At 42.0% G+C, this 22,483-nt stretch overlaps 1 protein-coding gene across 2 annotated transcripts in view; it reads right to left on the reverse strand.

Moving 5' to 3' along the window:
* Nucleotides 1-2,663: 2,663 nt before the first annotated feature.
* Nucleotides 2,664-22,483, reverse strand: part of FAT1 (FAT atypical cadherin 1) — a 92,843-nt gene continuing 73,023 nt past the window's right edge. The window contains exons 14-28 of one of the 2 annotated variants that reach the window (XM_088524656.1): nt 21,948-22,337; nt 20,769-20,983; nt 20,243-20,380; nt 19,786-19,929; nt 18,282-18,479; nt 13,190-13,991; nt 12,124-12,255; nt 11,855-12,018; nt 10,795-11,257; nt 10,091-10,244; nt 9,720-9,830; nt 8,885-9,516; nt 8,515-8,652; nt 4,223-4,258; nt 2,664-3,299 (exon numbers count right to left, since the gene is read on the reverse strand). In XM_088524656.1, the coding sequence (XP_088380782.1) occupies nt 2,683-3,299; nt 4,223-4,258; nt 8,515-8,652; nt 8,885-9,516; nt 9,720-9,830; nt 10,091-10,244; nt 10,795-11,257; nt 11,855-12,018; nt 12,124-12,255; nt 13,190-13,991; nt 18,282-18,479; nt 19,786-19,929; nt 20,243-20,380; nt 20,769-20,983; nt 21,948-22,337 (4,334 nt within the window). In that variant the 3' untranslated portion in view covers nt 2,664-2,682. The remainder of the gene's footprint in view (nt 3,300-4,222; nt 4,259-8,514; nt 8,653-8,884; nt 9,517-9,719; nt 9,831-10,090; nt 10,245-10,794; nt 11,258-11,854; nt 12,019-12,123; nt 12,256-13,189; nt 13,992-18,281; nt 18,480-19,785; nt 19,930-20,242; nt 20,381-20,768; nt 20,984-21,947; nt 22,338-22,483) is intronic. The other variant, XM_088524657.1, reaches the window with a different exon arrangement.

Consider the following 22,483-nt stretch of genomic DNA (forward strand, 5'->3'; position numbering starts at 1 on the left):
GGAAGCACCGCAGCAGCGGGAGGCCCCGCGGCGCCCGGGGAGGCGCTCGGTGCAGGAGGCCCCGCGGCACCCGCACAGTGCGGGGAAGGCGCTCGGTGCAGGAGGCCCCGCGGTGCCCGGGGAGGCGCTCGGTGCAGGAGGCCCCGCGGCGCCCGCACGATGCGGGGAAGGCGCTCGATGCAGGAGGCCCCGCGGTGCCCGCACGGTGTGGGGAAGGCGCTCGGTGCAGGAGGCCCCATGGCACCTGCACGGTGCGGGGAAGGCGCTCGGTGCAGGAGGCCCCGCAGCACCCGCACGGTGTGGGGAAGGCGCTCGGTGCAGGAGGCCCCACGGCGCCTGGGGAAGGCGCTCGGTGCAGGAGGCCCCGCGGCGCCCACACAATGCAGGAAGGCGCTCGGTGCAGGAGGCCCCGCGGCGCCCGCATGGTGTGGAGAAGGCGCTCGGTGCAGGAGGCCCCGCGGCGCCCGCTCTGAGCGCGGCCGTGGCCAAGGAGGCTGCTCCGGGCGCTGCTCCCCTGCAGGGGTTTGCGGGCTGGCCCTGCTGGCGTTTTCATAAACACCTTGTAGGCTTTTATGCAGACGCCTTCGTGTCATCTGCTGCAAAGTGTAACCTGGGAGCTGCCTAACAGCGTAGTTCCCGAGACCAGAAAAAGGGTGTTCTGCTACTTGTAGATAAGGTAACTCGTGAGCCAGCTCTGTCTTTGCAGAGCAATGTGCAGATTAATCCTTTTCAGCAAGGAAGCCCTGTCCTACTCACAATTTATCTAAACTGTCTCCTAGATGCAGCGTTTCCAGTGCAATTTGATGTTGTTGCGGCATGTTCCCTGCTAATGCTATGGTCAAAGCTACTGAAGAACTTGGAGAAAGCAGCAAAATATTATCTTGCCCTCCTAAAACAATGGAATGAGATTCAAGTCTCACTTTTTAATTCTGGTCCACATTGGCCTTAGGTTACTGGTTTACAAGTATGATGAAGAAAGATAAATCTTCCCTGCAAGTACCTTTACCATGAGTCACTTCAGTTGAAAAATGCTGCTGGCCTCTGTTAAATTCATTCTCATGCCTGAGAATCTCATTTTCTACTTTTTTTATTTTTACCTTTCCAGGCTATGGAATTTTCTGAGACAGTAAGAAAAGAAATGCAAGTGGGTTTGAAATAGTGCTGGGTGATATGAGAAAAACAGAGATCTGCTGAGGACCTCTCCTGAACTTCAGCCCATCCTTCACATGCCGGAGGTAGGGGGATCTGTCCTGCTCTTCGGTGCAAGAACTTCAGATTATAAAACACTGCGGCTTCACGCCGGTCTCATTGGGAAAACAGCTGAGCAGTATCCAAGCGAACTGGGTCCTGGTCTGACCCTAGAAATGTAGGTCAGTGCAAGAAACTGCCATTGAAATATCATCACCTAAAAAAATAATCACAGGAATTTCAGTAGAAAGTGTACAATGGGGCAGATATTAGTGAAAATCACTATGTAAGTGATAAAAAAAATTGCTCTTCCAACTGAACAGCTTTCAAAGCTGCCTTTTCTATGTACATTCTGGGGGACTTTGGAACAAACACTCAGCAACTTACAGAGCTGGGTTATGTGTTTAAAGAAAAATGCAAACTCTGGAGAAGGCCCCTGAAGTTTGGTACCCATCAATGTTTATTCCTGGTGGCAGCTTTGCTGTTGGAGACGCCGTTCTGCAGACACACACTGCCATCTAGTGAGCCCCTGCAGCAGAGGGAGAGGACACCGGGCTGCTCGGAGCGGCTCGCGCAGCGCAGGACGCATCACGGGCTGCGAAACGCTGCAACTGCATCACGTGCAACAGAGATACGCGGAGCAAAGCTAAAGTATTTTATTAATAATTTATTGTCAGTAAGAAAGACTGGCTAATGGTAGTTTTCAGTAAAAACCTTTACAAGACCATTGGATCACAAATATACAGACACTATAAAAACTGTGTCATGGTGGTTTTGGTTCTAAACTGGTATGCAGAGGGTCCCCAACACACTTTCCAAGAAGGGAAAAAATGTTTACAGTTCTAAAATACAGCAACCCATTTAAGACATTTCCATATAGCTGACCCAGAAAAATATCAGACCTACCCTATGTACAATTGGAATTGTGTAAATATTTTGATTTTTCTTTCATAATGAAATGTCCAACCTTAGTTTTGGAGGAGGAGGAGGAATACATACAGTGATGCCCTGATTATAGTAAGTCAGGGTGCTAGTTTGTAATGGCACACTAACACCACTAATTTCAGTGGAAAACAAATTCACAAAATATCTACAAAATCTAGTTAAAACTATTAAAATCAAACTGTACATAACATTTACAAAAAGTAGGAGAAAATTATATTTGCATTAGAACTATATAAATATATGCATCATGCTAACATGGAGAAGGTGTATGTGTTTCTTTTAACATAGACAATGTAAGTACAAAAAACATGATGAGGAATGGCACAGCCAACGGAAATCTTGGTGCTCTCCAATTACAGTAGGTCAGGACCTGGAAACAGGCTGATTTAGTGAAATGAGCTGCATGACCCAGTGCAGCCAGGCCAGTTTAGCAATCACTGTGGCTGGGGAAAAAAAAATTAAAAGAAGAAAAGAAAATAAAAAAAGCTCTTGAAGGTGGTTCTAGCATTGACAGAGTTTGTTAAAGTCCAGGCACTTTTGTTGAGCGTGTCAGACTTCTGTGTGTTGCTGGGAATCGAGTGGCGGAATTTTCACGTCTTCGAAGTGGCCGTCGTCGCCGCTCTCGTAGTCGCTCATCATGACTTCGGACTCCACCTCGCAGCAGGCGGACACGTCGGAGCAGGACGCCGTGGAGGCGTACACGGACACGGACAGGCTGTCTGCGGCGGGCGCCTCCAAGTCTCTGCCGAAGCCCAGCGCGAAGGGAGCGTACGGGTCTCGGTAAGCGCCGCCGGCCGCGGTCTGGGGCTCTGACATGTCTGCGGGGTAGTGGTGGGGGAGGTACTGGTTCAGGTTGAATCTCTGCCTGCTTCTCGTGGAGGAGCCCAGGCTGCCTGCGGCTGGCATGTCTCTGGGTGGCTGTATGGACTCAAACTGGTCGCTGTATTCGGGCGGCAGCGGTGGGAGCTCGTCGGGCGCGGGGAAGTCGTCGGGTGGCGGTGGGAAATCGCTCTCTATGTCGTAACCGCCAGGGTAATAGTCTGTGTCGATGGCGTTGGGATCGGTGTAGAGGGGAGCTGCCTCCTCAACCACTTCGTAATTTGGATACTCTTGGATACCTGGCAATTGGACACTTGGCATCCAGTCTGATGTATCCCAGTGATAACCTGAAAGTGATTTTTTTTTTTAAAGAGAAGTAGTGTTAGTAGCTTGTCCTCTCATCAGTCTGAACTAAGAAATCAACACATGTTTAAAGACAAAGCAATCACCCGTGATTAGGACATGGCTTGTTAATTAGGGAGCAGTTTGCCCCGGTTCCACAGAAGACATTGGACACAACACAACTGTACGTTATGCCATGCATTAGGTACTGCCTCATTCACACTGCAATTTTTACGTTTTTTTGAGACATCTCACCTAACACGGGAGGACCTGTAGGTCACCTATGGCATGAGCTACCACAATACATAACGGTACAGAATTGTTCACTGGGCAACAAGTATCAGCTTCCCTGGTGCAGCTAAACCCTTACACTCAGTTACTGAGTAATTACCATTAGGATAACACCAGCTGCCTCTTCTTAAGAATACACTAAACCTTACTTCTCCTGCTCAAAAGAAGCAGTATCTAATCTGTCAGCTGTCTACAATATTTAAGCTGACTTCACCGCTTAGCTAACGGGTGACATGAACTTCACAAACTGCTGTTAGCTCTGCCGTAGTGGCATCTCACAACGCTTCCGTACCCAGACCACCTCCTTGGATTTATTAGTAGAGACATTCCACATTCAAATACAACAAAACAGCAAAAAGTGGAGCGTAATCATGCATAAATGATAGAAGCTGCTTGTCTTTTACAAACTTCCCTTGAATAAGTCCTTATTGCTCTATTGGATACTGAATGTAAGCCTAAGCTTCTCAAAAACAAGTTGGTTTTATTTGCTAAAAGGAAAATACAGGCGTGGCATAAATAGTAAAGCATAATCACTGCAGACAAATGCACAGCAAACGATTTGTAGCAAGTCTGTGTTAAAACTAAGTATTAGCAGAAATATTTTGGTGAATATCAATGAACTGCATGCAGAAGTCACCTCTTGAATTGCTGAGGTCAGGAACAGCAAAAGATTCTTTAGGTGGCAGAATGACAAGAAAAAAGGAGAAAACATTTGTAGTTAGGAATCAAACAGGAGAACCACGGTCAAGACAAACATAATGTCCCTGACACGTGCTGCTTCGGGCTGGCTTTGGCAGACTGGGGCCTCGCTCTGCTCCTTGGCAGCACTCAGGGTGCTGGTCTTTTCTCCTGGGCTCCCATTTTGTTAGGCTTGAACTGGAGCAGGGAGAGCGACCCAGCTACCTGTGGGCTGGCAAAACCTCCAGTCCGTAGATGGCTCCAATTCAGTGAGTTCCAGGACCTCTGTTAACAGAGAAGCCTGGGTCTGGTCTCCCTTTGCCTGCAGCCCTTGTTTCCCAGGGAAGGCTGAGTCTAGCAGGGTTTCTGGCCTCGCTTAGGAGCCCCAGCTGCTGCAGTAGAGCAGCCCCAGCAAGCCCAGCTCAGCAGAGAACCATCCTCTTTACCTGATCAGCCTTACACCTTTCCTGTTCCCTTGCAGGGGTTTATGGAGACAGGCTCATCCTAATCCCAGCATCTGCTCCTAAGACTAGATGCCTTTATCTATTTTCAGAAGAGGGCAGGGTCAGAGGGTGACTCTAGCCTTTTTTTTTTTTTTTTTCCTACCCTTTTTCTTCTGCTTACCTAGCCAAGCAATAGAAAATTCTGCCCATATTAAGGGCAATATCAATCCTTTATTCTCCATGACTTGAGATTGTTAAAACATCCTAGTCTCACCTCCAGGGGAGTTTCCTAACCACAGCCCTGCTTAGAAAGCGGAATCATTCATTGTTCTGGGGCAGCTGGGCAGCAAAAAGCAGAAGTAATGGGCAGGCTGTGGCCTGGCTGTTCACAGGGGAGGTGTTGGCGGGTCCCCGCTCCGAGCCCGGAGCGCCCAGCGAAACGCCCAGAGCAGAGGCCGCAGCCCGGCCCTGTGCGCGCGCTCGGCCGGGCCCCGAGGGAAGCGGCCGGCGGTGCCAGGGCCCGAGCGCCAGTGCGGCTGCTCGCGCGGGCACCGCTCTGGGGTGCACGGAAGATGCTTTTGCAAGTTAGAAATGCTGCGTCCGCGCAGAAACTTCTGGGTGTTGAGCAGCAACTCGGCAGTACATCCTTAGTGTCTGTGTCCTTTATGAGTAGTTTGAAACGGATAAAGGAGTTGTATGTATTTATCTTACAGAGATTCTAAAGCACTGAGCCACGCTTTTAATTTTGCCTTAAGAACTACATCAGTTGGTTGTAGCCCTATCAGTTAAACTGCATAAGTTACTGGATATCTCTCCAGATCTTTTAATTTTGTCTTTTTAAGTACTGTGCATTATGGTTTTCTGGCAGCAAGGACTATGGGCTGCAGATATATATATAAATAAAATATTTTCATGTAATCAAAAGTCTTTGCATTTGTCTACCCCTAAGTCTGTGAACATTATACAGGATGTATTTCAAATTGCAAACCAAATAGAATCCACAGCTACTATAAACGCTTCTATGCTCTTAAGGCAACTTTGTTTTTAAGTAGGACTTAATTTTAACAAAGTGAGTTTTCCTCCTCTTAGTTAAGAAATACTCACACAAGCTCCCCAGGCCATGCTTTTTTGTATTTTCGGAATAGTTGTGTTCTCTTTATGCACGTATACTCTTTATGCATTTTTAAAATTTTAAAATTTTAAATCACACTTTGAAACCTGCCTACGGGGTAGGCACAGAGCACACAAAATATGAATATACATACAGATTAAATATATTATTTACTAAAATTTATCAGAAAGTCTACATAAATAACTTTATATCTCCCACCTACTATGACTACATTACTAGAAGACAAATGTTCATTATTCTGCCAAAGCAGTAAATAAAGATGAAAACTTGTAGATACCTTCTTTTTCCACCGAGTCAACAACAGCATTGACAAGGTGTATTACAGTCACTATGGAAGCTTGTAAAAAGTATAAAAGGAGCAAGTTAAAAAAACTTATAGTTAGTATCACTTTAAACAGCATATATAAGCATACAAAAATATTGTAGATTGCAGTTCAGTGCTATTTTACAAAGCAAGATTATCTGTGTATAAATACAGGTACTCCCTATCTAGAAAGCAATCGCATAAAATAAGTAGAATGCATCTAAACCTGACTTCATGGTAAAACTGCAAGACAGTTATGATCACCGCTCCTGAAGCCAATTAAGCACAAGCAGAGCAGTGTTTTGGTTTAGGGGAATTTCTGGAATGTCGCCTGCACGTGCCGCCTGCCGCTGCTGCATCTTGGCAGCAGTGACTCCCTTCTGCTAAAGGCCGGGGTGAGCTGCGGAGCACTGCAAGGCTTCCCCCTGCTGCAAGCTACTGCTTTGTTATCAGTGGAAAACCAGGGGAAGAAGCTTTCACCAAAGCACAACTAAAATACTAGAATATGAAAAATATACACTAAAAATTTCTGAAAATTTTACTGGCCTACTTAACAAGTTATGAATGATAGCACACTAAATTGAGGTTGCAGCATTGTTATTTAAAAACAACCCAAATTAATGTACTTTCTGTACTTCCTAACATACTTGAGGAAGGGAGAAGGATTTACTTTTATAGGATGAGGTAAGCACAAGCAGTTTGCATGGTTTAAGGGGTCAAATTTTAAATCAAAAGCTTCAGAGTCTACCAAAACAAGGGATGGAAAGAAGAAAGGAACAGTTTCTGATGCTACAGTTGTTTTCTAGAATGTTGTATTACGGAACCATCTACAGCAACAGATAAATATCATCTACTCTGTTGCAGGAGCGGTGATGAGAAAGGCAGGCAGGGAAGGCAGTGCCTCAGGGAGGAACTTCCACTGAAGCCACTGGAAAGCACTGGAAAGCCATGTGTGCCATAAGGGTAGAACCCAATTTTGGGGCTGTCAGCCTCCCAGTCCCGTCACTGATATCTCTTATTAATTTGAAGTAGTGCTTTTGTATATTAACTTTTGTATCTGTTTTTCTGCATCACCTCTCCCTGCTTTATGATCAGTACATGACAAGAAATAACAATAAGGATATATGAAATATATGAGGTGAAGAGGAGAACATGTACTGCACAACACTTAGTACCACAGGAAAATAAAAGCTGAGAGTTGACATCAAGTCTATTGATAAAATGACAAGAATTGTAAGCAACCATTTTACTTTCACCAATCATTAACACAGGCATTTCTTTTCATGCTATTAAAGAACGAACCACTGTACTTTGCGAGAAGCAGAACGTTCTTTATTCCTAAACTACAGGAACTTGAAATCCTTTTTACCATACGCAGGCAAAAGTAGGAATTGGAATAGTGTCAAAGCACCTTAACTTAGTGAATTAAATTGCAAGGCAACTGTAGCTCTGTCCAATCAGTCTTAATATCTGAAAAGTTTCTGAATCAAATAGATGCATATCAACCATAAAAGCATCTGTCATCACAATGGAAAAATGAAAATCTTCCAATTTTTAAAAAGAATCAGGTAAATAAGTATGCTGAATGGATTTTGATGGATCAGGGTCATCATTAAAATGTTTATATTCCTATTTTTATATTGGGTTTTTTTGCAGTGTATGAAATGCTAAATGAATTCATCTTAATCATGGTGAAAGCCAAATATACTGTTCTACTAAAATAAAATTCCTTTTTGTGCAACTTCCTTCATTACTCAAGTAATCAAACTTACAAGCAGTCCCTTAAACTCTGCTCTCACTCAGAACTGATCTGATCCATATGGGAGCTGAGGTCGCAGCAAGGGAGAAAGAAAAGGAAACAAATGAAACCGTAACACCAGAAAGCTCTACTGACAGCTGAAGGTCAAAACTAAAATCATCTTTGTGCACAGGCTATTTATTTTAAATTCACTGTATTCTTTCGTAAGTTCATAACTGTTGATAACTTACAAGAACATCCCAACTCTGAAAATACTTTTAAGCAACTACACACACTTTGTGATGCACTTTCATTGTTAATATTCTAAGAGAAAAGTGAAAATACAAAATTGCAAGGTAGAGCAATTAACTTGAGGTAGAAGGTAGATAAAATACTTAAGAATGTCATAGATTTTGGTACTACGTAAGTAAATGCATATATATATATTAAATAAGCTATTGTTAATATATTTATATTGATAGAGGTAATACATCAATATAAATATATTAATAATACATTATTTAATACATGCATGATTTATGTAACACCTGTTGATATTAATGAGGCATATACAGATGCAGATACAGCCCATTCGAATGCAAGCAGCAGCACGGAGGAGCTCTGCTTCACCTACCGTTGTCATCGCACGATTCGGACTGGAAGGAGCTGAGGGACTGCACCTCGGACAGGCTCTCTCGAGCGCTGTAGGGATGAGAGCTCTTCTCGTCCAGAGGCTTTTTGGAAAGGCAGGGATCAAGATCTACCACTTTAGCTGAAAGAAGGAAAACAAAAAAATTGATCAATTCTCGGTTTAAGAGCCAGGAAGCCCTAAAGTCTACACGTTCTGACAAAATTTTCTGAGCATGAGGCCTGATCAGACTCAAAAACCTGTTAACCCCCTAAGGTCTTTTCTAATCTAATAGACAGACTGTGAACTCAGGGTGGAATTATCCCACATGTATACACTGTTAACAGGGAGAAAACAACACAGAAACATTTCTTACTGTCATAGTCGAAATCCCAGCTGGGTTTCTGTATGGAATCGCTGTCAGAAGGAGAGTTGGAGGGGGGTGGAGGTGGCAGGTTTGGTGCCACACTGCAAACAGCTACAGCTTTTCGGTGCCCATGCACAGAATCTGGGTTAAAAGTACTAAACTCTGGGTGCTCGGGGATGGCAGAGCCTTCAAAGGAATTCCTGTCAAGATTGTTCCTGGAGTCACTTGGGATGCTCGGAGTGTAGGAAATGGGACGGACAGGAACTTGTGGCGGGATGTCAGAATAAATGTTCTTGTTCAGTTTTGAATCAAAATAAGGTCTTTGCAAGAAAGCTGTTGTAGCTCCCAGTTGCTTGTCTTCAGGCTCTGGCTGATGTTTCTTCTTTCTGCTAATCACTTTGCGGCAAATAACAAAAAGCCCAACTAACAGGAGTATTCCTGCGATGAAAACGATAATCCCAATTACTTCAGCTAAGCTGATGTTCCAGGACGTTGAAACGTATTTGTTCAGAACAATGTCTGTACAGTGTTTTCCTCCAAATCCGTGGCTGCAGTTGCAGTGATAGGAGCCGTACGTGTTCTCACACAGGGCGCCGTTAAGACACGGGTTTTCTACGCACTCATCGACGTCGGCCAAACACCTACCAGAAACAGCAGGGCACAGGTGGTTAGTGTACAGCAGTAGTCACTAGTGTAGTCTCCTTGTTCTTAGCAATTCTAAATATTTGTTTTAATATGCTGTGGTGTACATTACCAGGCAATTTGCTATTTATCGACACTTCAGATTCCAACCAAATGTTAAATAGTAGTTAAAAATTCCCTGTCTCTGTGCACCGCTACCCACCTTTCTCCACGGAAGCCTGCTTCACACTCACAAACAGGGCCATCCAAACTGTCAATACACTTGCCACTGTTTTTACAAGGATTGTCTTTGCAATAGGGACCCAACTGACATCTGCAAAGGTTAAAAAAAAGAAAGAAAATAAATCAGTGATCCATTACTTTACTGTAAGTACGTAGTATAGGACTCAAGGCTATAATGTTCTGGCTAGCACTTAACCTCAGACAATTCCAGTAGGTACACTGGCGTTCAAAGCCTCAAAGGAGAAAACAATTTCAAAGCAGGAAACAGAGGAAAAGGATTGCAGAGGAAGAGCTGCACTTAGAGAACAGGCTCTGAGGGGCTCGTCTGTACACCGAGCAACACAAACTTACCTTTGGCCTGTGTACTGTCCCCGGCACTGGCAGATGAAATCATCACTGACGGGGATGCAAGTACCACCATAAAGGCAGGGGTTGGAAGCACATGGGTTGACACTTACATCACAGTGAGTTCCCATGAACAGAGGAGGACACTTGCAGTAGTAACCTGAAATCAAGCAAATGCTTTTGAAAGGCCGGCATGGCTTTACTAGTTAAAAACAAAACAAAAACAGAAATTAAAAACAAGGAAAGCGAACAAAATAAATCCCTGCATTTCTCCCTGTCCACCTACCCACTTAAATAGAGGGAGAATGGGTAGAAATAGATATATCTCATTAGAGGACAAAAGAAGAAAAGCTTTATGTGTGATCAAAGCATAACTTCCCCTTCTCTCACAAAGCTCAAGCTTGTCAGAATGTTTTCATAATTTTTGTAGAAAGACACTAAAGAGTCTTCAGTGAGAACATTCAAAGAATAGACTTCAAGTATTAAGACCAAAGAATTCATTTCTGTTTTATTTTATTTTCTCCTGACATGTACTGTCTGCTCCATAGCCCAAGAACTGAGCCTGGAGGGCTGGCATGCACAGTCCTGCTTAATAACCAGCCTCCACACTTTCTGGAAAAGGAAAGCTTATTCACAACATGGTTTTGTCTCTCCAGGGCAAGTAATTTGGAAAGCAGCGTGGAAAACTAACAGAATACAGCAGAGCTTACCTCCGTTTGACAGGGCATTGCAGATGCCTCCGTTCTGACAGGGGCTGCTCGAGCAACCTTCGGTGGTGGTCAGCAAGCACCCAGGAGCCACATCGACAGATTCCTCCACGTGTGCGTAACTTCGTGGCTTGCTGTTCAGCGGCAGCTCTTGTCCATTGAGTACAATAGAGTCCATGCACCCTCTGAAACCATTGCTAACCTGAGGGCTTCTGCCGTGCCTTGTGCCCTGCTGCCGAATGTGGCCACCGAAAAACACGTGGTTGTCCAGGTTGAGCGTGCGCAGGGTGCCCGGCGCGGTGCCGGACGCCGTGTGCACCCTGTCCAGGACAAGCCGTGCGTAATTTCCGTCCACTTCGAGGGAAACCGAATGCCACTGGCCATCGTTAACCTGGATGCTCTGAACGGAGACGATCCCAGGCCCGCTGCCACAGTCAAATTTATACTGCAGCCTTCCATGGTGAATCTGCAGAGGAAAACATCGTCATCATCTACAACAAAAGGACCACATGCTCAGGAAAGTCTCTGTGGAAAAAAAACTATACAATACTACAAAAGTTTGTCTGCCAGTGGCGTTCATAAAGAGTAGTTTACTAATATATTGCAAACACTTACAGTAATTATGATTCATTGTACACAGTCCTCGTAATTAAGATGTTGCCTGGAAGGTTTCCTCTCTAGTAGAGGAAGTCACAGACTATCAACAAAAGATTGTTGGAAGGTACTTCCAAGATGTAGCCTTCCCTTCTGTGATCTCTTTAAGCAACTAATCTCTCAGAAATTTAAAGTGTTTTTGGTATGAACTTACTGTAAAATACGAGCAGTCTGTAATTTATGCAAATATCTCTAAAGTCAGTACTTAAAATTGCTTTTTTAATTAAAGAAAACAGATTTCACACATTCAGTAGAAGTTTGCCACCTGGGTGCATAACAAACTCCTTTGAAGGCAATTTTCAGTTATAAGAGTTGTACTGAAACGGTATGATTAAATCTTTTAAATCGGCATTGAAAATAACAAGGCTGATGGTAGCAATAACACGTGAGGGGGGAGATTTTCCCGTACCTCCAGGATGCTGTAGTCTGTGCCTCGAGCATACATGACGACGGCGTGAGCGGAGTACGTCCTGAGCCGCATCGTGAGCTTCATCTCCTCCTTGTTCTCGCTTTCCAGGAGACGGTATTTCACGTAGCTGCTCCCGCTAAATGTCACGGCAGACCCAGCCGGTGCTGAAGGTAGCAGAGAAGCATGAAGATTAACACAGGGCTAGAGCCAAACTCCTCTTTGAAAAGCAGTATGGTTTTATGCAGAGAGCTTGAGAGCTAGTTTCTCACCGGGACACTGTCCAGTTTTGCTGTCATGGCAAACACAGGAGTATTTTCCTTCCTTTGGATCTCCTAGACATTCAGTGCCTTCGGGGCAGGGGTTTCCTTCACACACGCTATTCACCAGAGGGCATCTCCCTTCTGTAAAATGAAATGCATTATTTCTCTTCTATTGGCAGTAATGGTGTTTTGTTGGGGGTGACACTTAAGCTAAATCCAAAAAAAAAAAAAAAATCTTGAGTTGCATCAAACCAAATGATATTCCTAAGCATCAGACAAAAAGAAAGTGAACTGACGGTTACTGAAAACAACTAGCAAAAATCAGAGTAGAAGAATGGCAGACAGTGACTGATGGTCATAATTATCTTCAGCGCGAATATGCCTGAACAATTAAACTGGTACAAGCTGGAAACTGCTGCTGTGGTTTAAGCTTTGCCATTACCATCATTTGCCATAAAAAAAAAATCCAAGTAAATATTAGACATGGGGAAAGAGGATCAAGGAGAGGAGGAGATGAATCTGTGTTTGACACAGAAAAGGAATTGGCTTTAAAAATTCACTTAAGATTTGATAACTCACCAATAATGTTATTTTATGATAAAAAAAAACCCAAGTATTTTCCTAAGAACCAAAGACCAATTATTGCATATTTCAATGAGTGTTCATTCCCCAGCTCAAGGTGTCATTCCCTGCCAAGGGTGAAAGCCACGTGCAATATTCCTCTAGGCCAGGAAACACTCGGGTGCTCTGCCACAGCTTTGTGCACAGAAGACTGCAAATGGCTGACAACTTTGAACAGACAACCAAAAGGAACTTCTTTCATAAAATGGAAAACGAAAGGGTAGCAACTATAAAACAATCCACTTCCGTAAACTTATATTAGGTAAGCTCTTGAAAGAAGAGCTTTTCTTTCTTAAAAGAAAACCATGAGATAAGAACTATTCCTTACTCCAAACAGAACAAGGCAAGTGCTGTAGGGATGGTTACAGGACGTTCTTCAATTTTGTCCCGTGACACTGATTTTCCATGGCCATGAAGACCAGGACATTCTTTTGAAGGATACTGCTTTCCTTACCTTTACAAAGACAAACTGCTGTTCTGTGATGACGTGGAGTGACAAAACTCAGCCTGGCTGTGCTGTGAGTTGACATGATGTTCTCATCCACTGTTACTTTTTCTTCACAAAATTTCAAAGGACAGTCTAGGCCTGCACAAAGCTTATGGAAAACATCAATTATCCGGACACCTAAGATCTCCTCCAGGTCAGCCACAGAGGAGTTTATCTTGTGGAGCAAAATTCTCATAGGGTGCTGAGAGCTGCCAGATTTTTCAATATTCAGGAGGACGTCAAGGTTGGAAGGAGGATCAGAAGGCTGCAAACTAACAATCTGGATGTCGTTTCTCCTCACACCCAGGACGTTTCTTAGAGCTCGTTGGAAATTGCGCCAATAATCACCAATGAATTCTTCAGGCGCAAGGTTTGCAAAGCGGATTGCAATGCTGTGGTTTAGCAAATCCTGTGTTATTTGTCTGATATGCACAGTAATATCAGCTGAGGTTGTAAATTTTCCATCTGTAACAGTGACATTTAGGAGATATTGTCCTACATCCAATTTTTTGTGCGCTATTAGTTTGCCTCCAGTACTGGAAACAGAGAACAGGGATTCCATTTTCGGGTCCAGACTGTAGGTCAAAGTATCATAAACGTCCTGATCAGTCGCATGAACTTTTCCAATGACACCACCAGAATATTCTTCCCCAAAGGCTGTAATAAAGATTTCTAGTGGTAGAATTGCTGGAGAATAAATGCTTTCCTCAATGACTCTAATGTCAACGTAAGTCAAAGATGACAACTGTGGTTTTCCATTGTCTGCCACCTGATGGAAAATGAGGATAGAGTTAAATATTTGTTTAATCCCATCAGATTCTACTGCAGATACTTGTGTTGTATGCAGTAGTCCTGTGTATTTATTCAAAAAAAAAAAAAACAAAAAAAAAACCAAAAAAAAAAAAACAAAAAAAAACAACTTTATAAAAGGTCATAAATACAGATGCTGATGGAGTTAATATTAGAAATATAGAAAGCTTGTATAGGTGCACACACCCAGACAAACAAGTTTTCACTTCTAAATTTTAATGGGTACAGTGTTCCTAATACCTGGCAATGCAAGGAAGCCTACTAATGCTTCTAGCAAATGCAGCACAAAAGCACAGTAACTGACTTCAGACAGCAGATGGTGCTTGAAGCTTTTTTAAATTTCAAGCATGGAAGCACATTAAAAGTCAAAGTGACTCATGCACTAGAAATCTGCAACATGCTCCACCATAGTCATTAGGAGATGGCCTGTTAAAGACAATTTAAAATGCAGTATGCCAAACTACTTCAAAAAGAAAATAGTCCATGTAGAAAGTTGCAATTAATTATGCTGCCTTTCATGATTTGTGATCATGGAGAGGAAAAAACAACCCCTGCCCCAACCCAACTTGCAATGGTATTTGCTGCAGACAATTAAAGTAATTATCTTGGACAGAATCAGCCCAGTCTACTTCAATTTCAAAGCGTTTGCAAAGACGTTGTCCCCCGTCCTCCACCCTTTCTTGACAAAAGGGCTCCCTGTCAGCCTGCACAGAGAGGACAGCAGCAGCAGACAGACTTCCCTCCTCCTCCTGCCCACTTTCTTGCTTTCTTTCCAGTTCTCAGCTCCCGACTCCCCTCCACCTCTCCAGAAGAGAGCTCTTTCCCAGCTATTCATCCGGAGCCTACAAGAAAGGGGGAAGGAGAACCGGAGCGGGGGACAGAGGGGGTGCAGGGCTGAAAAGGTCTCTACCTGACACCCGACACTGTACAAAAGATTTTATAACTTTACGAAGGCCACAGGTAGTCTGTGCGCTCACAGATCTCACAGAAAAGCTCCTCTGAGTTTTCATAGAAATCCAAACAAAAGAGAAATCTCCCAGCACACGATTATCTCTGGACATGCAGATAATTGCAGCATTTTTAAACAGGTAACACATGTTTCACAGTATTACATGAATCTAACACCAAAAGACAGGCATGGTTGGAAACTTGACCTCTAGTAGCCCAGACTTAAGCAGGAGACAGAGAGTGAGCTCCAGTTTGCAAAGTTTTGTTTTGCCTGGATTTCTGTCTGGAAACAAGGCAGGGAATGTAGCCACAGGAGAAATGCCCAAGAAAAACAAGGGAACGATTGAAACAAACAGGCAAAGAAAGGGTAACAAATGGACAGCAAGCAGGGAAAAAGAACAGCAGGAGAAATTATTTTTCAACAGTGCAGATACTTAGAAGTCTGCTGTGATTTTAAACTAAAGACTTCGGAGAGCGGCACAAAAGGCTGCATGACTCATGGGCGAGGATTCTGCACACTAATGCCACAGACGTTTGTTAAGGGATCATCTATTTCCTTTGCAGAGAAAGAAAGAAAGAAAATGAGAGCGAGTGGCATGCACGTGTAGGTGGCTTTTGAGAAAAAAAATCCTTATTTCCATTAAAAGGACAAAAGTAAAGTTAAGGAAAGGTTCATGTCCAGGCGCTGTCAGTAAAGTGTGTGGTTTGGTTTGGTTTTGTAACCACTTAAAAGTTGCTGCTTTTGTGTGTGTGTGGGGGGGGTGGGGAGCAGCAGAGCAAATTTAAGCGCTCTGGGAGAGCTGCACAAGCTCTGCTGCTGAATGGCAGTGACAAAAACACCTGCAAAACCACAGAAACTCCCCATATCACGAGACCTGCCATGACTGTTGGCCACTATCTTGTGAGGTGCAAGAAAAAAGTGCAGAAATGAAAAACATGGTGAACATGAAAAGATGTTTTCCTACAGCCTTTGAAAATATGTGTGTGTGTTTTTTTTTTTTTTTTTTTTTTTTTTTTAAGTGAAGCGGAAAATAATATTGTTCTAAGGAAATCAGGTGCCTATTTCCTGTTTTTAAAGTATTTCATTGAAACTGAAATCTTGGGATATGGAAATGTTGGCTTTAGTCTCAGATGCCTTCCTAATTCCTATGTGGTGCTTCTCTGAGCCAGGAGAGCAGCGAATTAGAGCAAGATGACTACTTTGAAAAGCTATCATAATAAATGATGATAAGTGACTATTAAGACAGTGACATATTTCCAGAGTCTAGGCAGGGAATTTGTAAATCAAAGGATTAGACAGGTTAAAAAATATATATATATACTGGGAATGGTTGGTAAAGCACACATATGCACACACACGAAGCATGGCAGGGATGCGTTTGCCTTCCTGATACGTGATCTCTGAGAAGCTCTTGTTCTGAGTAAACTTGTTTTGAGATGCATGTTCAGCTACTGGGTGCCATTAGAACAGCCCCCTTCCTGCATTCCCTAGGAAAAAGCACTTCCCAAGATGAGACAGCTGAAGTGATCACAGCTGATTACAGGGCAAGGAAGGGCCAGGGTGCAGCTAACTCACGACATATGACACATCACTAAAGTTCACCCAGAATAGGAATAACTTTACTGCGTGCATTCAAGGGAACATGTTCCAGAAGCAAAGTACTAGTAGCAATTAGTTACTGTTTTCAGGAAATATAAAACAAGGCATATGAATCTCGTATTATAATAACTGCACATCAACATTTTAGGAATCAGTTTGGCAAGTCTCCGATGCCCATGCTGCAAAGCCCAGCTCTGCTGGCTGGGCCTCCTGCAGGCCATGAGGGCCAGCAGGGACATCACTTAGGCACCTTGAAAGCTATTCTGGCCCACGCCTAATTAGCAGATCGTCAGTGGGAAGAAAATAGCTAGCAGAAGGATGATTTATTCCTCTGCCTCCTTTTTAATCTTAATTCTTAAACCTTACACTACACTTAGACAGAGCTTTCATCTCTGCTGTTTCTCATACTGCTGTCCCCTCGTATCAGATTTCCCTGACTCAGAACAGTAAATCACAGCATGTGTGCGTGATGTGTGGGGGGGTTCCTGCCATAAAGAAAAGAGAGAGACTTCATGTAAATGAAAACCATGGACAGAATCAGTATATACTGGCACAGACACTGTTGCTCTAAAACTGTCTATGCGCATTTACTCAGAAGTTGTTTGCAATATTATCTAAGGGAACGATTTGGAGATTGAGAGATAAATAAATAAATTCTTGTAAACCCATGTAAAAATTAAGGTGTTATATATATACATATATATGATCTAGAAGTGAAATTTAAGAATTAAGGCCAGCTATTCTTAGCCTTCCCATCTTAAGCCCACTATTTGGAACCACTTACAAGAATTTGAAAGAATAATAATAATAATAATAATAATAATAATAATAATAATAATAAAACCAAAACAGTAGTTTGAACTTTTCATAGCAGAGGGTAAAAATGATTTTAAAGTTTTATTTATATATATATATTTAAGAGAACTTGGATATGCACTCTCTAGTAAGGCTGATTTTGAGACATGGTCCATTCCACACGAGAATGACACATGTAGACATGTAAGAGCCTTTTGGGGTTATTTTGGAATTCTGTGCTGTGTTTTCCATTGCAAAAGTCTGAGCCACACAGGTACTGCCCTGTCTGACAGAATCAGACGTGAAAGTTCCACTGACAGTGGTTTTCCAAACATAAAAAAATAGATTTTCAGTTGCTGGTAACAAGGAGGTTGTGCTACAGAAACGTATTTCAATACTGCCATGCTGTTCAACTTTTAATATCTGTTTTTCTGCTGTATCAGTGCAGACCAGCTTGTAGCTTCAAGGGTCAGTGCAATGGTAGAAAAGAAAGTTTACAGCCAACAGAAGGGGGCTCGGGGGACCTATAGCCATGCTGGCTTTTCCAGGTAGATGGTAAAGCGCAGCAAAATGCATAGTCTGAAAAATACACTGGGCATGACAAGCAAAGGGCTTATCAAGAACATTCAGCCCATTAACATTTTATTTACAACTCATCCTTAAAAGTAAGTTAAATCAAGCTCAGTTGTGCACATTTCCATTTAAACCAGTGGGCTTTGCCTCTGCAGATGTCAGCACAAGGAACATGCCTCAAATCACTACTTGGAACATCGGGATCATGCACCATGTCAATTAGGGGTTATCCTCCAAGTAACAAGGAAAGGCAGGGACCCTGTTGGGAGTGCTTGGAAGTGTTACCTAATACTTATGCTAAGAGCACAACCAGCTAGAGGAAGGGTGTCCCACCTTCACGTGAAGTAAGTAGTGGTCTCTCACTCTGCGGTTCAGGGCAGCAGCAGTTGTCAGCACTCCCTGATGGTTAATCTGGAAAGTGCTCTCCTCGTTTCCACTCAGGATGGTGAAGAGAAAAGGAGGACCGTTGTGAGAAGAATCCTTGTCTGTCACCACCAGCTGCAGCACGCTGAATCCAATAGGCTTGTTTTCCTATAAATACATAACATGATCACCGTGGTTTTGTTAGAGATATAGCTCGATGATGATTTCTTTTTTACAACAGGAAAAAATATTAAAACTAAATTACCATCAAACCAATTAACCAGTGTAAGTGAAATCTTGATGACAATACTCTTTAAGGAAAATGCTACTCTATATGAATAATGATGAAAGCAGTAAAAGGTAGTATTTCTTTAAACTTTCTCTTGCATTTTTCTAAAGTAGTTCAGCCTTGAAACTTTTTATTTATCACCAATGGTCTGAAATAAGGTTACAGCAGATTCATTACTGAGTCATCACAGATCTCAAATTTAACTAAGATACTTATTAAGAATAATCCAACGCCTTTGTTGGAGGACTAGAAAAACACACTCCTCCATCTGCCTCCCACACCCTTAATTAGTGTTCTGACTACAGCCACAGTCTGGTTAAGACATGAAAGGCAGATTTTAAAATTTATTTCCCAAAACCTCTTCAAGTTTGCATTCTGTGGATGCCAGAGGTTTCACAGCCACTTCATACACATAAGTTATCATGCATTTGATACATACACTTTCCCCTAACACTCAATATTTTTTTCCAAAACATCTGTGTTGCACTGTATTGATGTTGTTTTTCACCATTTTAATATGTAAAAAAGTGTTATTATGGTTTACAATGATAATAAAAGACTATCCTTTCACAGTTGCATGGACTCCTAATAATAAGCATACTCTGTTCTTGGGCAGTGTACACAGGTAAACTTCTATGAAGTTAATTATCAGCTCTTGCAGCTGAAGCCAGTGTGTAGCAATATGAAATACTATTCCTGCTTCTACTGCTTCTGGTACCAGAGGAGGCCAATGTGGATCAAATCTTGAACTATGTGCAGAATACTTGCATCACAGTAGGAGGCAGGTAAAGCATCTTTTCTGAGCAGTTACTGTATGGTTAACAAAACAGCAAGACTATCAGGTATTTTAACCTAGCTACATGATGCTAATCACACTATAAACACAAATGCAATACATAAGCACATACACACAAACCACATCCAGAAAAAGAACAGACACTCCTTGCAACCTCAGTTTCTAAATAGACTGCACAGTATGGAGTCTGCAATTCTTAGTGCTCGATTCAGAGGAGCAGTCCCACTGACAATCTCGAGTAATTTAAAAAAGGATACATAAATATCCTTCCACAATAAAGTGGAAGCAATGAAGGTTTTTCTCAGTTTGCCTACTTTTTCAAGTCAAATTTAACACTCAAATAATATTAATTTGATTACTAAAACTTTAACAGCTACAGTTAAGTTTACCTGGATGATGACACTATAGTTTCCTTTTGAGAAAACTGGGGGATTGTCATTTACATCAGAAACATCAATATTAACTGTAGTCGTGTTAAATCTGGGTGGGTTTCCATTATCTGAAGCTTGAACTGTCAAGGTATAGCCTGAAATCTACAAATAAACAAATGAATAAAACAATCCACAGATTCACTCTGTGACAAAGAAACATCAGCAAACTTAGCTTTTCTTTTAAGAAAGAAACATTTTTGTGCAAATCCCCAATAAGGCTTAAGTTTATACACGTATATAGCTGTAAGTATGACCCACCCCCGTCCCCACCCTCAACACTGCCATAAATAGTTGCTTTCATTTTGTTGTGTAATATTTGAAACAATACATTATAAATATGACCCAAAAATGTGTTAGCTTTTAGTTACTTCTAACTAAATTAATCCCAACCATTCATAAAGCATCAAAAACTTACTTTTTCTCTGTCTAAAAGTTTAGTCACTTTTATTTCACCCCTGGTACGGTCAATTGTAAAAGGATTTCCCTGATTGCCATCTATAATCGAGTAGTGAATGTGGTTGTTTGAAGGTCCATCTGCATCATCTGCCATAACCTATGGGACATTAAAGGTCATTTAAAACAGGTCTAGACAGACACTATCGTGTTGAAAATAAACTCATCCTGAAGACAAGCACAGTTGTTCCAGGTCTAGCAAAATTACAGAGTTCTCAGGAGGAGCATCATAATATTCGTCACCTAACTCATTTCCTGAATTCCTTCTGAAAATGAAGTCACGTTCTCGTGAGCAGAATACAACACACCACACCATACTGTGCACTTCCCCAAATTGCATCAGGTCCCTCGTTCTGAAACTTTTCCAGTTCACTCGGTGGCAAATTTATCTACTTATGTACGCATGTCTTCAAATTAATATTTAGTCCTTCGCGGCTGAAAGAATGATAGTCATAACAGAGCATTTCAAGGGAAAAGCTAATACCCACCGTAATGACTGACTGCTCAAGGATAGCGTCTTCGCTGATTACTGCGGTGTAAGTGTCTTGGCTAAACACGGGAGTATTATCATTAATATCTGTTACATTAATATTCACTGTTACAACATCACTTAATGAAGGTGTGCCTCCATCTGTGGCTTCTACTGTCAAGTAATACTCATGGGAAACTTCATAGTCCAGGTTCTCAATGATAAAAATGGCTCCTAATAGGGCAAAAATGGTAAAAGAATTAGTGTTTATGTGTGTAGTAGCACATAGTGCAGGTTTTCAGTTTGTTTGATAAATAAGCAGCTTCTTCAGGACTTGATTTATCACTGTAAAGGTAGAGCTAAACAGTGATATAATTGGGCTTTAAGCTTAAGAGTAAAAGGTTTAGAAGCTCCCGCCAATACCACCCAAGATTCATACTTTAAAACTACTTGGCTCATTTTTTTTTATTATTAATAAACAATAAAATTTAAAAAATGTTTAACAAAAGTCCCTTTCTTAGTTCTCAACTAATAATTATTTTCAATTAATAAGAATAGAATAGCTTTGTATATATTTGAATTGTATATGTTAACAAAATATTGCCATTAATGAGGTAATATTTTACAAAAATCTAGGTGATTTCTGAAGCGAAATCTGATTAACTTTCAAGCCTAAAATTTCTGCTGCCATGCTGGACATATGTTTGAATAGAATACTCCAGTCTTTCTTTAATGCTGTCTCAACCTCATCTAGAATTACCATCTTTGTGTATTAGTATTACTTGTCAATATAGTTTCTGATCTTTCTTTTACAAAGTCGAGTTACTCACCCTGACTACACATAATGGTGTTTGTGAAAAGACTGCCATGCTCCTGTAATTATAGGATCCTTGCATTCCCAGGGTGGGGAACATTCTGCTAGGAAACCTCTACTCTTACATAACTAAATAAATCTAATACAAAAGCAAACCAAACCAAACTCAGCAGCATTAAGTAAAGTTCTTGTTTCACAGTCTACTGTCCTCCTTTGCATACTGGCAAATGGGCAAATACACAGCATCACCAGCTGTACAGCCAGGGTGGCTGCATGGGTACTCTACATGGATTATTATACATAATCTGTTTATCTGAGCTATTGCAAAGCATATGGAGCAGAGTGCTCAGTCAGGCTAGCACATATTCAGCTACGTTCTGTTACCTGTTGTGGAATCAATACTGAATTTTCCGTGTTCATTCCCACTGACTATTGAGTAGGTGATTTCAGCATTGGCTTCGATGTCCCTGCTCGCAGCATAGATCTGGAGAACTTCAGTCCCAACCAAAGTGTCCTCTGACACGCTGGCACTATACTCCCTATGCTCAAATACAGGTGGATTGTCATTTATATCCAAAACAGAAACTATAAGGCTACTTGTGGAAGACAATCTTCTAGGTAAGCCTTCGTCCATAGCCCTCAGAGTGAGTGTGTACACAGCCTGCAGCTCTCGATCCAAAGGTTTCTCCAACTGAATGATTCCAGAGAATTCATCAATAGAGAACTGGCCTTCTGCAGAGTTCACCAGTGAATAACGGATTAGACGGTTTGTCCCTGTTTTTTAAAATGAATTGTAGAGCATTAAAAAAAAAGAAAGTTAAAATACACCAAAATAAGAGTGGATCTGATAGCTACAGAAATAAAGCACGTACATGAAATACTGTCATTCATCTTAAAGTAAATTTCAGCAACAGTTAACA

This window comes from Tinamus guttatus, unplaced genomic scaffold (genome assembly GCF_059628265.1).
Source record: "Tinamus guttatus ecotype Peru unplaced genomic scaffold, ASM5962826v1 Tinamus_guttatus_pri_ptg000213l, whole genome shotgun sequence".
In the NCBI taxonomy this organism is placed as follows: Eukaryota; Metazoa; Chordata; class Aves; order Tinamiformes; family Tinamidae; genus Tinamus; species Tinamus guttatus.